This window comes from Palaemon carinicauda, chromosome 21 (genome assembly GCF_036898095.1).
Source record: "Palaemon carinicauda isolate YSFRI2023 chromosome 21, ASM3689809v2, whole genome shotgun sequence".
Classification (NCBI taxonomy): Eukaryota; Metazoa; Arthropoda; class Malacostraca; order Decapoda; family Palaemonidae; genus Palaemon; species Palaemon carinicauda.
Window position 1 is genome coordinate 120,120,506 of NC_090745.1, and position 18,315 is coordinate 120,138,820.

At 42.1% G+C, this 18,315-nt stretch overlaps 1 protein-coding gene across 2 annotated transcripts in view; it reads right to left on the reverse strand.

Annotated features, from left to right (window-relative positions):
• Window positions 1-267: 267 nt before the first annotated feature.
• Zwilch (zwilch kinetochore protein) overlaps window positions 268-18,315 on the reverse strand; it is an 81,685-nt gene continuing 63,637 nt past the window's right edge. For both annotated transcript variants that reach the window (XM_068345311.1, XM_068345310.1), the window contains exons 13-15: window positions 14,370-14,461; window positions 13,798-13,913; window positions 268-1,645 (exon numbers count right to left, since the gene is read on the reverse strand). In XM_068345311.1, coding sequence (XP_068201412.1) covers window positions 1,539-1,645; window positions 13,798-13,913; window positions 14,370-14,461 — 315 coding nt within the window. In that variant the 3' untranslated portion in view covers window positions 268-1,538. The remainder of the gene's footprint in view (window positions 1,646-13,797; window positions 13,914-14,369; window positions 14,462-18,315) is intronic.

Consider the following 18,315-nt stretch of genomic DNA (forward strand, 5'->3'; position numbering starts at 1 on the left):
CATTAATGGCTGCCATGCGAGGACGGGACAGAGACGTCTGTTCATCGTCCGAGCCAAAAGTGAAGAGAAGCAGTTCACCGGTGTGTGAGGGGGGTAGGGGTAGCTAGCTACCACTCCCCTATCCCCTTGCTAACTAGCGCGGGGTTAATTAACCCTCGTTAAAATTCTAATGGCTCGTCATTTCAGCTACGCCGAAGTAAACCCTATATAAATAGCGTGGTTTGTATTTCGGTTACGGAACAATTATAGGTTAAATAAAATTCAAAATAAATATAAATATGTATAAAGCATTAAGAAAATAATTTACAAATTTTTAAGTGTGAATATTCTATGTAACAGAAAATCAGGATGTCGTTAAGTTTCCTGACACATAACAGTCATCTACAATATGTCCTTTGGCAAGTCTGTGAAATATAAACATTCAAGGATGTTATGGCTATTGTTGGTATAGTACTAATTTCTAATGCAAAGAGGACAGTATACATAAGAAAGGAAGTATAATTTTTGCTACAGCAAATATCCTACTCCTGAAGGTAAAAATATCTCATATAAAGAACGGAAAAAACTTGGATACAACCAAATATTGTAAATAATCCGGCTGAAAACAATAATAATGGAAACTCGGACATACATGTTCTTTGTTTTTAAGGATAAATAGTATCTGCACATTGCAATAAATTCAAGGCATTTTTCACAGTTTGTTTCCAACTTCTTGAAAGATTTCATTATCTGGATATTGTTTTCAGTTGAAAATGTAATATAATATAGATTATGCAAGAATCAGAAAATACTTCTCTAACTTCTTAAAAGATTTCATTATCTAGATAGTTTTCAGTTGAAAATGTAATATAATATAGATTATGCAAGAATCAGAAAATACTTCTCAGATAATAATCTTATAGTATTTTACCCAATAAGTCAAAATGGTCAATAGAAGAAACATTAAAAAATTCATTAAAACTATACAATGAAAAAGGTACCAATTGTTAGAAGTAAACATCATTGCATTATTTCTATAGTCTATTTCTTTTAGCGATGCATATTTGCACCGACTCGCAGCGGTGCCCTTTTAGCTCGGAAAAGTTTAGTGATCGCTGATTGGTTGGAATTATCTCGTCAACCAATCAGCGATCCGGAAATTTTTCCGAGCTAAAAGGGCACGGCTGCGAGTCGGTGCAAATATGCATCGCTAAAAGAAATGGACTATAGTACAGTATATAAATCTCTTCTGCTGCCTATGTACCCATACCAGTAGGAACAAATAAGAAGCTGATAAGACTTGAATGTCCACTTGCAGAAAATCCAGCAAGAAATAAATATGCTGAGGATATTAATGCTTATTACAACACTGCAAAAACTACAATGATCGTGTAGTGATTTCTTCTATAAATTATTTTCTGGATATTTTGAAATTTATGACTGATAGCTACCAATATCAAGTATTTCATGGATACAAAATGGCTCCAATGCTCAAAAGTTGACTTCTTATCATTCCACTAACACAATAAAAAAAACATATAGATACAAATGTTGGAAAATTAAAATAATGTTTTGTCTTTCACAGTGTTGTAAAAGCAGCAATAATAACTATCTTCAGTATCCTCGGTGCCATCTTTTTCACCTTCATCGAAGACTTCTTCACAATCTGGAAAGTATAAATTTCCAAGTACTAATACAGTATATTGAATTTACATGTTACATCAAGTGATATTATAAATTTAATAAATGACATTTGATTAAATATACTTTTGAAAATGTTAGTAAGTCTGTTAGGCGAGTGTGTTTGTGGTAGATTTAGCCAGACTGATTACTGCCCAATTTCCATAACTCCCATACTATTAAGTTTTTTGTCTTTTGGTAAAACATCTAATTACATTAGATAAATATACTAAAGGCAATCACCTCTTCCCCAGTTTGCAATTTAGCTTTCGTAAAGACCTTACAGCATGTGATGCACTTCTTATAATTTCCGCCGTTAACCCTTTTACCCCCAGGCTATTTGGAAATTTCCAACCCTTAACCCCCAAGGGTTATTTTTTATTCAAGCACATTTTGCAGTATATATTTTTCAAATTGCTCTAACAGCTTTAATTTTTGTCATAGAGAGGCCAGGTTGGTCTCATTCTCTCGGAAAATGCCTGAATTTTCTCAAAAAATTATCAAAAAAATAAAAAATAAATTGTAAATAGCATTTTTTTGCAGGGACGTACTGGTACGTCCATGGGAGTAAAGGGATGTGTTTTGTGAAACGTACCAGTACGTCCTTTGGGGGTAAAAGGGTTAAGAAATCCCTTTATTGCAGTTAGGAGGTTCATGTCATTGGTCTTGATTTTAGTGCTGCCTTTTACCGTTATAATCATGAAGCCCTTGTTTTCAGATTTAAACAGATGGGAGTAGGTGGATCTTTTATTAGCATAATTATTGAATTTTTAAGTAATAGATTGCAATGAATAGTTATTGTAAGATATGCCACACCATTTTACGTTTCTAGTTAAGTTGGCGCTAAACGTTTTCTTTGTTGATGATAAGGATGAGGGGATAAGCGAGCGTCGGGATTGCCTGATGTTTGTTTTGTAATTTAATTATATACATATGTGCACTGTTTTGAATTAAATATTTCTATTGAATAGAAAACTATACATTTTTTGTTTACTTTTTTGAGTTGGTACTGAAAAATATTGTATTGTTATTGATGGCATCTGCCCAAAAGGCCGCGATTTATGCCCGCCTTTGTTTAGTTCAGCGTGGGCAGACTCTGGAAAGCACATGGAATTTGTGCATGCTGTGGTTCTGCTGTATTTGTGGTGTGCTGAGCTGCCCAGTGTACTCATCATAGTATTAAGTGACCGGTGTTGCTGTTAGCTAGGAGGCTGAATGCTTCTGGTTGTACAGCAACTTCTACCAGTAGTTATCTGTGAATTTAGTATTAGAATCGGCGTCTGGAAAAGTTTATTATTTTTTTATGTTAAGTGAATCTTACCTGTGGAAGAATTACTGTATTGTATTTTACATCATTTATATTATTTTGTATTTACATAATATTTACAGTACTGTATATATATTGTATTTACATGAATATTTACATTATTTTTTTTTTTGTATATTTATTGCTGCTTTTGTTTGCAGGGTCAAACCTCGCTTCTTTGATGGAATATATGAACGAACCAGAGGAAGAGTGTTTGACTTCACCCCTAGTAAAACGTCGATATTCAGAACCTAGCTGCACTGGTGGTTTAGTGTTCTACAGTTTGACGAATACTCCAGCCTGGGTCAAGTAACGCCAGCGTTGGACAAGTGGAAGCAAAACAGCAAGAAGAAGAGGAATTGGCTTTGGAAATGCAAGCCAAAACACTTGCAGTTGAAATGCAAGCCAAAGCAACTGCAGCTTAACGCAAGAGCCAAGAAGAGATTAACGGCCTGAAGTTAGACTGTGATAAACTACAGGTAGAGTATGAAACACTGTCTGGAGTTGGAACTTCATATGCTGGTTCCGATGCTAGTAATGCTTCACAACGGGAGAAGAGGGACTCATCAGCTCAGTTGGATGTCAAAGGGATTGAGCAGTGGAGAAGTGATATAAATTCTCACTATGAGAGTGGGAGAATCAGCAGGGTACATGAAGTAGATGTGAATCCTACAAACGTCCACAGTGTGACGTATGACCTGAAGGGTCTTGAACATCATTCAACTTCATTGGTCCCAGATGCGACACCTTTTGTGCCAAGACGTGTTCCCTTAACTCGAGATGTGTCACAAGCAGATCTGCAAACTTCTGAAATAGTAAAGGCTCTTGATTGCGCTCTAGCTAGTCAGCAAGAACTAACACGATGAATGCAGCTGCCACAGATTAAGCTGGAGCGTTTCAGTGGAGACTTAACCAAATTCTCCATGTTTAAGAATTCTTTCGCAAGGATTGTGGACTGTAATACCGACAACGCCCTGCTCGAAGGCTAACTCATCTATACAACTGTTTAGATGGTACTCCCAAGAACCTGATTGAAAACTGTTTCCATCTACCCACTGACATTGGGTATAATTGTGCTTGGGAGATGTGTCATAAATACAAGAACGGCAATGACCTGTCAGATGCTTATATCAAGATGCTATTTGATTGGAAGGAGATTAATGCAGGTGACATTGATGGCCTGGAAAATTATGCTGCATGTTTGAAGACAGTTAAGGCAGCACTTGGTAATAACTACCATCGAATAGAGCTTCAAGGCACAATGAAGAAGATTATTGAAAAGCTCCCATACCAACTGAGAGTGAGATGGGTAGCGAAATGGGAGGAACATAAGTTCAAGCTTCCAGCTCTAATAGAGTACATTGAAAAGCAGGCGTGTATTGCCAAGCATCTCTCCTATTATAAGTGCGACCGTCGTATCCCGAAGCCTACTGAGAAGCCATCCAAGCCTGTCAGGCCTAAGACCTTACCTGTACACCACACAGCTTTACCAGCTAGAGGGAAATGGTGTCCCTTCTGCACTAAGGAGGACCATGAACTTAAAAGAGTGCCTCAACTTTGAGAGGTTGAAACTTCCAGATCACTGGGAGGTGATAAAGAAGGCAAGATACTGCTTCAGGTGTCTTAATGGTGAACATTCACATGCAAAATGTGAAGATGCATCCATCTGTGAAAAGTGTGGATCTCACAAGCACCATACCATGCTGCATAGTCCACCTAAGACTGCAAGTAATACAGGTGCGGCCCATGTGGGAGGCAAAAGTGCTATCGGGGGCGGTGAGAAGGCAGTTGGTGCTACAGAAGGTGGCGCGACTGCTACAGCTGACAAGAGTGCTGTAGCCTCCAATGTGCAACCTATGCACTCAGTGAGTGCAAGCCAGTTACCTAAGGGAAGAACAGTGCTCAAGATCTTACCTGTTCTCGTGAATGGCATCCATGCAATCTATGGATTCATCGACAGTGGAGCTGCCCCAACATTGGCAGCAAGAAGCCTGATAGACCGAATGGGTATCAAAGGAAGACCATGCAACCATATCATGGCAACTGAAGCAGGGACTTTCACTTGTAAGGAAGTTCTGTCCCTACACATTGGTAATATTAATACTGATGAAGGAGAACATGTGACCGACGTGCTCGTGGTTGACAAGATCTATGTGTCTATGGACCATGCCATGAGTCAAGAATGGCTGACCAAGTGGCCACATCTGAGTGACCTGGAAGTAGAAAGTCTACCTGAAGATCATCGTCAAGTAGAGCTGATCATTGGGCTAGACACGACATTGAACAGAGTGATTCTAGACCAGCGACATGGGCTGAAGGACGAGGCATCTGCCTACCTGACCAAGCTAGGGTGGGTTGTTTTCGGCCCAACAGGACCCAGATCGACTTCAGGTCCTGCCCCCTCTGTTCCATGTGTGCACTGTGGATGATACAACAGAAGTTCTGCAATGCAACTTCAACCAAGACTTTTGGGAGAAAGAGACTCTCTCAAAGATAGAAGATTCTTTTGAAGACAAGAGATTCCTGTCTTTGTTGGACGAAACTGTTGTCCAGACAGATAGGAAGTATGTTGCTTGCTTACCCTTTAGTGACGCTGAGCCTCTACCTAATAACAGTGTCATGGCAGAACGTAGGGCTCACTCCTTAAAGAAGAAATTTGAGGCAAATGAAATGTACAAGACTATATACGTCGAACAAGTAGAGAGGTACCTTTTGAAAGGGTACGCTGAGCTTGTCCCAGTCGACAAGCTGAATCGCAGTGATGGCCGTGTGAACTACATGGTGCACCATGGGGTCAAACACCCTACCAAAGACAAGCTTAGGGTTGTCTTCGACCTTAAGACTAAGCATGCTGGGACCTCACTCAATGACCACCTCATGCAGGGACCAGATCTCACAAGTAGTCTTGCTGGAGTGCTGTTGCGCTTCAGGGAAGGACAATATGCTGTTACTGCGGACATACAAGAAATGTTCCATCAAGTCAAGGTGCAAGAAGACGACAGGGACTCTTTACGCTTCCTGTGGTGGCCAGGTGGAGACACCAATCAAGCTATTCAAGAGTTCAGGATGACTTCACATGTGTTTGGAGCGCGATCGTCTCCAAGTGTAGTCAACTTCTGCCTCAGACAGGCAGCACTGGACTATGGTGACAAGTATGGTGAAGAGGCTTGCCATGCCATTCGACGCAACTTCTACGTCGACAACTTGTTGAAGTCAATGGACAGCGAGGAAGACTGTATCCAATTGACAAAAGACCTCATTGGACTCTGTGCTGATGGAGGATTCCGGCTGAACCAGTGGACACCTAGCAACAAGTGCATTCTCGCTTCCATGCCTGAAGGAGAGAGAGATAAATCAGTGGCTACATTGGACCTCGGTAAGGACGAGCTACCTGCGGAGCGCACTTTGGGTATCCACTGGGACATGAGCAGTGATGAGTTCACCTTCAAAATCAACCTGAAGGAGAAGCCTAGGACACGCAGAGGAGTTCTCTCTGTAGTGGCTTCCTTGTACGATCCACTTGGTTTTGTTGCACCTTTCACCCTGAAAGGGAAGATGTTATTACAAGACCTGTGTCGTCGCAACTTACCTTGGGACGAAGAAATGAACAACGATGAAGCAAATCGCTGGAGCAGATAGACTTCCGAGTTTCAGTGTCTAGGAGACTTCAAGATCAGAAGAAGCCTGGTGCCTCCAGACTTTGGGGAGGTATCATCGTACCAACTTCACCATTTTGTGGACGCAAGCCAGAAAGGATATGGTGTGGCCACGTATCTGCGCACGGTAAGCAAGAATAACCAAGTGAACAGTACACTGGTTATGGGTCGAGCTCGTGTAGAGACCAAACATTCCACGAATGGAATTGACTGCAGCTGCTGTGGCAGCTCAACTTGATTGCAAGATCAGGTCAGAACTCGATTTGGAGTTGTGTGACTCAGTGTTCTGGAACGACAGCACGTCTGTCCTGAAGTACATCCGGAACCTGTCTGCAAGATACCACACGTTTGTGAACAACCGTGTGAACCTCATCCGCGACCTCAGTGACATCACCGCTTGGAGGTGTGTGAACACCTCTGCGAACCCTGCAGACCTGGCCTCTCGGGGCCTTAAGTGGACAGCTTGGTGGAGTCATCGCTGTGGCTGACAGGACCAGAGTTCCTGTGTCAAGAGCAGGGCAGTTGGCCAGCTCTTCCTGACGATGTGAAGCGAGCAGAACTAGATGGAGATCCAGAAGTTAAGCAGTCTGCACCCAACTTTAGCATGGTTGTGCCGGAACCAATCTTAGTAGAGAAGATTGCTGCCAAGTTCTCTTCATGGACCAAGATAGTGCGAATCATCGCTCGACTGAGGCGATTAGGAACCAAAAGCGGATCAGAAGTGTTATCTGCAAACGAGATGAATAGTGCAACAACCATAATATGGAAGAAGAATCAAGTTCAAGAGTATGGGAGTGAGATCAAATCACTTCAAGAAGGATTCCAAGGTGAAGAAATCCAGCAAGATTTGCAAGTTGCGACCATTTCTACAAGAAGGCTTGCTGAAGGTTGGTGGAAGACTGTGAAGCCACCATCAGTGATAGCTGCAAGCACCCCATCATTCTTTCATCCAAGTCGCCAATTGTGAGGAAGATGGTGCGATGGACCCATAAAACAAACAGCCATTGTGGGCAGAACCATCTTATGGCTTAACTAAGAAAAAACTACTGGATCGTTCATGGAAATTCAGTAGTTAGATCAGTGATACGTGACTGTCATCTGTAGAAGACTCAGTTGTCGGCCAGTGAATCAAGTGATGGCTGACTTGCCCTCTGACCGGATCTGTCCGGGGGATCCTTCCTTCACCAATACAGGGGCAGACTGCTTCGGTCCCTTCTTTGTGAAGCAAGGGCGCTCTACAGTGAAGCGCTGGGGAGCCATTTTTACCTGCCTGACAGTGCGAGCGATTCACCTGGAGGTTGGTACCATCGAGCTGAGAACCTCCAGGTGAATCGCTCGCACCGTCAGGCAGGTAAAAATGGCTCCCCAGCGCTTCACTGTAGAGCGCCCTTGCTTCACAAAGAAGGGACCGAAGCAGTTTGCCCCTGTATTGGTGAAGGGAGGATCCCCGGACAGATCCGGTCAGAGTGCAAGTCAGCCATCACTTGATTCACTGGCCGACAACTGAGTCTTCTACAGATGACACAGTCACGTATCACTGATCTAACTACTGAATTTCCATGAATGATCCAGTAGTTTTTTCTTAGTTAAGCCATAAGATGGTTCTGCCCACAATGGCTGTTTGTTTCATGGGTCCATCGCACCATCTTCCTCACAATTGGCGACTTGGATGGAAGAATGATGGGGTGCTTGCAGCTATCACCTGATGGTGGCTTCACAGAGTCTTCCACCAACCTTCAGCAAGCCTTCTTGCAGAAATGGTCGCAACTTGCAAATCTTGCTGGATTTCTTCACCTCGGAATCCTTCTTGAAGTGATTTGATCTCACTCCCATACTCTTGAACTTGAATCTTCTTCCATATTATGGTTGTTGCACTATTCATCTCGTTTGCAGATAACACTTCTGATCCGCTCTTGGTTCCTAATCGCCTCAGTCGAGCGATGATTCGCATTATCTTGGTCCATGAAGAGAACTTGGCAGCAATCTTCTCTACTAAGATTGGTTCCGGCACAACCATGCTGAAGATGGGTGCAGACTGCTTAACTTCTGGATCTCCATCTAGTTCTGCTCGCTTCACATCGTCAGGAAGAGCTGGCCAACTGTCCTGCTCTTGACACAGGAACTCTGGTCCTGTCAGCCACAGCGATGACTCCAGCATGCTGTCCACATCAAGGCCCCGAGAGGCCAGGTCTGCAGGGTTCGCAGAGGAGTTCATATACCTCCAAGCGGTGATGTCACTGAGGTCGCGGATGAGGTTCACACGGTTGTTCACAAACGTGTGGTATCTTGCAGACAGGTTATGGATGTACTTCAGGACATACGTGCTGTCGTTCCAGAACACTGAGTCACACAACTCCAAATCGAGTTCTGACCTGATCTTGCAATCAAGTAGAGCTGCTACAGCAGCTGCAGTCAATTCCATTTGTGGAATGTTTGGTCTCTTGACCCATAACCAGTGTACTGTTCACTTGGTTATTCTTGCTTACCGTGCACAGATATGTGGCCACAACATATCCTGTCTGGCTTGCGTCCGCAAAATGGTGAAGTTGGTACGATAATACCTCCCCAAAGTCTGGAGGCACTAGGCTTCTTCTGATCTTGAAGTCTCCTAGACACTGAAACTGGGAAGTCCATCTGCTCCAGCGATTTGCTTCGTCGTTGTTCATTTCTTCGTCCCAAGGTAAGTTACGACGACACAGGTCTTGTAGTAACATCTTCCCTTTCAGGGTGAAAGGTGCAACAAAACCAAGCGGATCGTACAAGGAAGCCACTACAGAGAGAACTCCTCTGCACGTCCTAGGCTTTTCCTTCAGGTTGATCTTGAAGGTGAACTCATCACTGCTCATGTCCCAGTGGATACCCAAAGCGCGCTCCGTACGCAGCTCGTCCTTACTGAGGTCCAATGTAGCCACTGATTTATCTCTCTCCCCTTCAGGCATAGCAGCGAGAATGCACTTGTTGCTAGATGTCCACTGGTTCAGCCGGAATCCTCCATCAGCACAGAGTCCAATGAGGTCTTTTGTCAATTGGATACAGTCTTCCTCGCTGTCCATTGACTTCAACAAGTTGTCGACGTAGAAGTTGCGTCGAATGGCATGGCAAGCTTTGTCACCATAGTCCAGTGCTGCCTGTCTGAGGCAGAAGTTGACTACACTTGGAGATGATCGCACTCCAAACACATGTGAAGTTATCCTGAACTCTTGAATAGCTTGATTGGTGTCTCCACCTGGCCACCACAGGAAGCGTAAAGAGTCCCTGTCGTCTTCTGGCACCTCGACTTGATGGAACATTTCTTGTATGTCCGCAGTAACAGCATGTTGTCCTTCCCTGAAGCGCAGCAGCACTCCAGCAAGACTACTTGTGAGATCTGGTCCCTGCATGAGGTGGTCATTGAGTGAGATCCCAGCATGCTTAGTCTTAAGGTCGAAGACAACCCTAAGCTTGTCCTTGGTAGGGTGTTTGACCCCATGATGCGCCATGTAGTTCACACGGCCATCACTGCGATTCAGCTTGTCGACTGGGACAAGCTCAGCGTACCCTTTCAAAAGGTACCTCTCTACTTGTTCGACGTATATAGTCTTGTACGTTTCATTTGCCTCAAATTTCTTCTTTAAGGAGTGAGCCCTACGTTCTGCCATGACACGGTTATTAGGTAGAGGCTCAGTGTCACTAAAGGGTAAGCAAGCAACATACTTCTCATCTGTCTGGACAACAGTTTCGTCCAGCAAAGACAGGAATCTCTTGTCTTCAAAAGAATCTTTTATCTTTGAGTGTCTCTTTCTCCCAAAAGTCTTGGTTGAAGTTGCATTGCAGAACTTCTGTTGTATCATCCACAGTGCACACATGGAACAGAGGAGGGCAGGACCTGAAATCGATCTGGGTCCTGTTGGGCCGAAAACAACCCACCCTAGCTTGGTCAGGTAGGCAAATGCCTCGTCCTTCAGCCCATGTCGCTGGTCTAGAATCACTCTGTTCAATGTCGTGTCTAGCTCAATGATCAGCTCTACTTGACGATGATCTTCAGGTAGATTTTCTACTTCCAGGTCACTCAGATGTGGCCACTTGGTCAGCCATTCTTGACTCATGGCATGGTCCATAGACACATTGATCTTGTCAACCACGAACACGTTGGTCACATGTTCTCCTTCATCAGTATTAATATTAACAATGTGTAGGGACAGAACTTCCTTACAAGTGAAAGTCCCTTCTTCAGTTGCCATGATCTGGTTGCATGGTCTTCCTTTGAGACCCATTCGGTCTATCAGGCTTCTTACTGCCAATGTTGGGGCAACTCCACTGTCGATGAATCCATAGGTTGCATGGATGCCATTCACGAGAACAGGTAAGATCTTGAGCATTGTTCTTCCCTTAGGTAACTGGCTTGCACTCACTGAGTGCATAGGTTGCACATTGGGGGCTACAGCACTCTTTGTCAGCTGTAGCAGTCGCGCCACCTTCTGTAGCACCAACTGCCTTCTCACCGCCCCCGATAGCAATTTTGCCTCCCACATGGGCCGCACCTGTATTGATTGCAGTCTTAGGTGGACTATGCAGCATGGTATGGTGCTTGTGAGATCCACACTTTTCACAGATGGATGCATCTTCACATTTTGCATGTGAATGTTCACCATTAAGACACCTGAAGCAGTATCTTGCCTTCTTTATCACCTCCCAGCAATCTGGAAGCTTCAACCTCTCAAAGTTGAAGCACTCTTTAAGTTCATGGTCCTCCTTAGTGCAGAAGGGACACCATTTCCCCCTCTAGCTGGTAAAGCTGTGTGTTGTACAGGTAAGGTCTTAGGCCTGACGGGCTTGGATGGCTTCTCAGTAGGCTTCGGGGTACGACGGTCGCACTCATAATAGGAGAGATGCTTGGCAATACACGCCTGCTTTTCAATGTACTCTATTAGAGCTGGAAGCTTGAACTTATGTTCCTCACATTTCGCTACCCATCTCACTCTCAGTTGGTATGGGAGCTTTTCAACAATCTTCTTCATTGTTTCTTGAAGCTATATTCGATGGTAGTTATTACCAAGTGCTGCCTTAACTGTCTTCAAACATGCAGCATAATTTTCCAGGCCATCAATATCACCTGCATTAATCTCCTTCCAATCAAATAGCTTCTTGACATAAGCATCTGACAGGTCATTGTCATTCTTGTATTTACGACACAATATCTCCCAAGCACAATCATACCCAATGTCAGTGGGTAGATGCAGTGAGAAAGTTTACGGCCAGGCGAGGAGCTGTCAAGAGAATATGGTCAGACAACAGTACCAACCTCGTCGCAGCTGACCGAGAGCTGAAGGAAGCTCTTCAAGACTTCAAGGAAGAGGAAATTGCCCAAACCCTAGCAGCTAAGGGCATCGAGTGGCGTTTCAACCCGCCACATGCGTCACACTTCGGAGGAGTCTGGGAACGCCTCATACGCTCAGTGAGAAGAGCTCTCAGTGCAACCTGCCTGCAGCAGGTCACCACTAACGACATACTATCGACTCTGTTCTGAGAAGACCAGTCTTTGGTGAATGGAAGATGTTCTGAGAAGCCGAGTCTTTGGTGAATGGAAGACCTCTAACCAAGGTAAACGACGACCCAGACTGTCCACTGCCGTTGATGCCTAGTATGCTGTTGACTCTGAAGAGTGCATTGCTCCCAGTAAAGAAGACTGACCAGAAGGACTTGTATGTTAGGCGCCGCTGGCGTCAAGCACAATATCTTGCTGACCAATTCTGGAAGCGATGGCTGAGGGAGTACCTTCCATTCCTGCAAGAAAGACAGAAGTGGACCGTCCAACGGCAAGACATCCAAGTTGGCGCCATTGTGCTGACTACCGACGAACGTCTCCCCAGAGGCTCTTGGCCTTTGGGACGAGTCTTGGAAGTGACTCGAGAGATTGACAACCGAGTTAGACAAGTCAAGATTAAGACCGAGTGTGGGTTGTACTTACGCCCAGTGCAGAAAATGTGCCTTCTCCTTGAAACGGAGTGTGACGACAGTGGAGTGCCATTGGAAAGAGTGAACGCCGTGCGCTGCTCATATGGCGTGCTGTGTATGTGGCATATTTGCGGTGCTACAAAATAGGGGGCGGTGTAGGATATGCCACAGCGTTTTACGTTTCTAGTTAAGTTGGCGCTACACGTTTTCTTTGTTGATGATAAGGACGAGGGGATAAGCGAGCGTCGGGATTGCCTGATGTTTGTTTTGTAATTTAATTATATACATATGTGCACTGTTTTTAATTAAATATTTCTATTGAATGGGAAACTGTATAAATTTTTTGTTTACTTTTTTGTATGAAAAAGAAGTATTGAGTTGGTACTGAAAAATATTGTATTGTTATTGATGGCATCTGCCCAAAAGGCCGCGATTTATGCCCGCCTTTGTTTAGTTCAGCGTGGGCAGGCTCTGGAAAGCACATGGAATTTGTGCATGCTTTGGTTCTGCAGTATTTGTGGTGTGCTGAGCTGCCCAGTGTACTCATCATAGTAATAAGTGACCGGTGTTGCTAGCTAGGAGGCTGAATGCTTCTGGTTGTACAGCAACTTCTACCAGTGGTTATCTGTGAATTTAGTATTAGAATCGGCGTCTGGAAAATGTAAGTTTATTTTTTATGTTAAGTGAATCTTACCTGTGGAATTACTGTATTGTATTTTACATCATCTATATTATTTTGTATTTACATAATAGTTACAGTATATTTATTGTATTTACATGAATATTTACATTATTTTTTTGTATATTTATTGCTGCTTTTGTTTGCAACGTCAAATCTCGCTTCTTTGATGGAATATACGAACGAACCAGAGGAAGAGTGTTTGACTTCACCCTTAGTAAAACGCCGATGTTCAAAACGTATTTGCACTCTTGGTGTAGTGTTCTACAGTTATTGATGGGCACTACAGTGAGCATAGGAATATGCTATCTGGTGTTCCTTGCTTACTATTATTATTATTATTACTATCCAAGCTACAACCCTAGTTGGAAAAGCAAGATGCTATAAGCCCAGGGGCTCCAACAGGGAAAAATAGCCCAGTGAGGAAAGGAAATAAGGAAATAAATAAATGAAGAAAACAAATTAACAATAAATCATTCAAAAAAAAGTAACAACGTCAAAATAGACATGTCATATATAAACTATTAACATCAAATTCTAATGGAATTAGATTTTATACTTACCGTTGTTGTTACTTTCAAACTTGAGGAGTGGGTCTTTTGAGAAATTTACTATCAAGGATTTTGAGTACTTCTTGAGGTTACTCTCTAGTGACACTTCCCATGTTGTCGGTGAAATGCTGTGTGCAGTACATGAAATAAAATAAATTAATTTATAATAAGCCTGGCTTTTATATTACTCTTAAAATCAACTACACATGATGTTCTTAGTAACATAAACTATAATGCAGAGAAAATATTTGATAATTCAAATAGTGATCATTGGAAAAAAAAAAAACTCAATAAAGTATCATGCTTAAGTCGACAGAAATCACTTCCTCCTTAAAACAATACTAAAGATAACCACAAGAACACCATATATATGGTGATATCTTAAATTTAATTCAATGTATAAGAAAACGAAGTATTCTGCACCTATACCGTACATACTGGTAATGCTGAGAAATCAATTAACATCTACTGTATTCTAAATACCGTATAGACAAGGATACAAAAGATATAGCCTAAATTATAGGTAAAGAAAAATTACAATGAAGTTTTCTTCAGTAAAGTTAATGGTGAATACACATACTAACCTGTTAAGGAATTGCCGCACTTTTCCCGTTTCTACATTAAAGGTGAAGGTGTATGGTGAAGATGAATTTTCCAGCTTGAGTTCCTTCAATGCCTGTGAAACATCAAAAGGGTTACAAGAAATTAAGTCTCTAAATAATGAATCAAAAACAAATCTATCATTCTTGAGATGCCTTATTCCCTTTCATTAACCCTTTTACCCGCAAAGGACGTACTGGTACGTTTCACAAAAGCCATCCCTTTACCCCCATGGACGTACCGGTACGTCCTTGCAAAAAAATGCTATAAAAATGTTTTTCATATTTTTTGATAATTTTTTGAGAAAATTCAGGCATTTTCCAAGAGAATGAGACCAACCTGACCTCTCTATGACCAAAATTAAGGCTGTTAGAGCAATTTAAAAAAAATATACTGCAAAATGTGCTGGGAAAAAAATAACCCCCTAGGGGTTAAGGGTTGGAAATTTCCAAATACCCCGGAGGTAAAAGGGTTAAGCAATGGTGGGTAAAGCAAAATATTCTCCATATCATCTAAAGTAAAAGGCAAGGGTTAGATATCAAAATGGAAAGTGACCTTACTCGTCTGGCAATAAGTTCAGAGCAAATGGCATGTCTGGCATGTCCTACTGCTTGGCAATGCATGCAACTTGCTCGCATGCTATGTCCAAACACCCACTAGAAATAGTCTTGATTTTTACATTTTGAATGTAGAGTCCCTAATGGATTTGTATGGTGCTATTATGAGAAATGTGACTCTTCAAACAATGAATTGACTTTAGAGGCATCTTTTTAAAAAGGATGTAGATGAAGGAAAAGGTCTCCAATCATAGGAATACAGCCTAAAAAAAGCATGCAATCATGGGAATACAGCCCGGAAGAAGTCTGCAATAATAGGAATACAGTCAAGGAAAAAGCCTGCAATTATGGGAATACAGCCAATAAAAAGCCTGTAATCACAGGAATACAGCTAGGAAAAAGCTTGCAATTATGAGAATACAGACATTAATCAGATTAATACACCTACTTTGTTTGGTACAGGTTGATGGTCGAAGAACAATAGAATCAGTAGCTGTGAGAGAGCCAGTGGGAAAGCTTTAAGTATTAACCCAGAGACTTTGCTTGATAGCCAACATAAGGGGAGTCAACATGCTGGGATTGTCATGGGACTAGAAGTATAACCACTTCTGGAAACTCCTCCAGAACAGCAAGTTTCCGAATTATCTATGAAGAGAGGGAATCCATTCACAAAACTGTCCTGCTGCAACCATAATGAGGGTATACAGTGTCATGAGGGTCCCTAAGTTGTTTTATTTTGCTGGGTAAAGGATACAGTTTGTGTAGCCATTCAGTTTGTCCCAGAAATGCTGTACTGTATCCAATTCTCATGCTGCTTTGGCTTCCAGAACTAAACAGTAAAATGTTTTGGCATTTGGCAAAAAGATCCACTAACAGGCTGCCCTAAAGTTACCAAGGTGCCTTGTAGACTCACAGATCCATTGACCATAAAGGCAGGACCTGATTCCCTTGGCCAAGACTCTGTGATGAAATTCCCTCTTCCTGGTATGAATCTTAGTCCTATTCCAACATTGTTAGCTTTTACCCAGGCAAAAACTTCTAACACTTTATGACATTCTAAAGGTAGAGTTGTAAAAGTTGTTCATTATAATGACTGTTGCTCTTAATGATGGAGCAAATGCTTGGATACCTATAAATACAACCTTCATAATGAAGATGATGTGTCTGGTATGCTAATTCCTGCCTGTTACTTGCTGACCACCAGCATTATTATGTAAGACGATTTCAAATTCCAAAGAACCTGAGGAATTGCTACTGATAAGTAACCTGGTTGTTGTACCTCAGCAAATTCTTCATGACATCATTTGTAATCCTCTGGTGATTCCAGGCATGACAAAATCACTCTTATGCTTATGACTTTTGGCCGGGGAACAATGGCATCATGTGTCAACCTACTCGTGTTGACTAACAAAGGAATAACGATAGAAAGAAACTAAGAATTGCATTAGAATACTGTATAATTTTCCTATAAAGACCTTATGGTTATATGAACACATGATACCAAAGTGCATCTTCAAATCCTTAGAGGGTTAAGCTATAACTGAGCAAACATCTTTAAGACATAACAGGCTAACAATTCTACAGCGACCTTATCTTAAAGAGACTGGAAATAACTTCTCGAGAAACAAGAGATGTCAATAAGGGACTGACACACCTTATGATGTTCCATGCTGATAACCAAAGTAAAGCCTTTATGTTGTTGATAACTACCTCCATAGGTTTATAACACAAACAACACAGGTAATCGAACTGCTGTTTCAGCTCCATAGTCTTCACCAGTGAAGTCATCCGAATACAATACCGCTAAGTCTTATGACAGACTAGTGGGCCCATTTGCCTGTGGTGTCAAAGGCTAGGTGAAAACACGAAACTAAATGCATTCCCTGTTCACACAAAACAGATAGATTGGGCCAAGAAATTATACATACTACACAACCAAGAATTCCAGGAAGTCTTCCTTACTAAAAGACTGCTGCACCAGCTCCACAGTCTTTATCTTGAAGGAAGTTAGCTACAAATACTCAATCAATGGAATGAGATAGATGGTCATATACCTTTAGGACCAGGAAAATTTACCCAAAGAAGCCTGAAAAACCAGTGTGCCCCTTTTTTATCACCTGCTCCAGTATCATTGATTTAATTTTGCTATCTATGGTCCTAAACCTCTCAGGGTGACCCCAGCACTAGTTATGATTTTGGGGGCAGGACTTATCTTGAAAGAAGGGAATCGGTAACTAACTCTTGACCTCAGCTTGAAGAGGAAGAACATATCTGACCTAGAAAACATTATTGGGAAAAAAGTACCGAGTGTAATAAGAAAGCCCATTGGTACAGAGAATAAATCAAAACTGCTTGCAGGAGTCTTTTCTATGCAGCAAAAAGAAAAATGATATTTTAATTATAAAATAAATTTTTGAATATACTTACCCGGTGAATATATAATAGCTGCAACTCTGTTGCTCGACAGACAAAAAACAGTAAAAACTCGCCAGCGATCGCTATACAGGTTGCGGGTGTGCCCACCAGCGCCAACTGTCGGCCAGATACCATACTCGATGTAAACAAAGACTCAATTTCTTCTCATCCCACTGCGTCTCTATTGGGGAGGAAGGGAGGGTCGTTTAATTTATATATTCTCCGGGTAAGTATATTCAAAAATTTATTTTATAATTAAAATATCATTTTTAAATATTTAACTTAGCCGGTGAATATATAATAGCTGATTCACACCCAGGGAGGTGGGTAGAGACCAGTTAAATATGTTTACATCGTACAAGCTAAGAGTTTTTATTTCATTTTGGAAGTTATCAATATAACAAAAACAAAATAAATAGGTACCTGGTAAGGAAGTCGACTTAGACGATTACTCTGCCTTGTAAGTACGTCTTCCTTACGGAGCCTCGCGATCCTCTTAGGATGCTGACAGACCCCTAGGAGCTGAAGTATCAAGGGCTGCAACACATACAACAGGACCTCATCAAACCCCTAATCTGGGCGCTCTCAAGAAATGACTTTGACCACCCGCCAAATCAACCAGGATGCGAAAGGCTTCTTAGCCTTCCGGACAACCCATAAAAAACAACATTAAAAACATTTCAAGAGACAGATTAAAAGGATATGGAATTAGGGAATTGTAGTGGTTGAGCCCTCACCTACTACTGCACTCGCTGCTACGAATGGTCCCAGTGTGTAGCAGTTCTCGTAAAGAGACTGGACATCTTTCAAGTAAAATGACGCGAACACTGACTTGCTTCTCCAATAGGTTGCGTCCATTATACTTTGCAGAGATCTATTTTGCTTAAAGGCCACGGAAGTTGCTACAGCTCTAACTTCGTGCGTCTTAACCTTAAGCAAAGATCGGTCTTCCTCACTC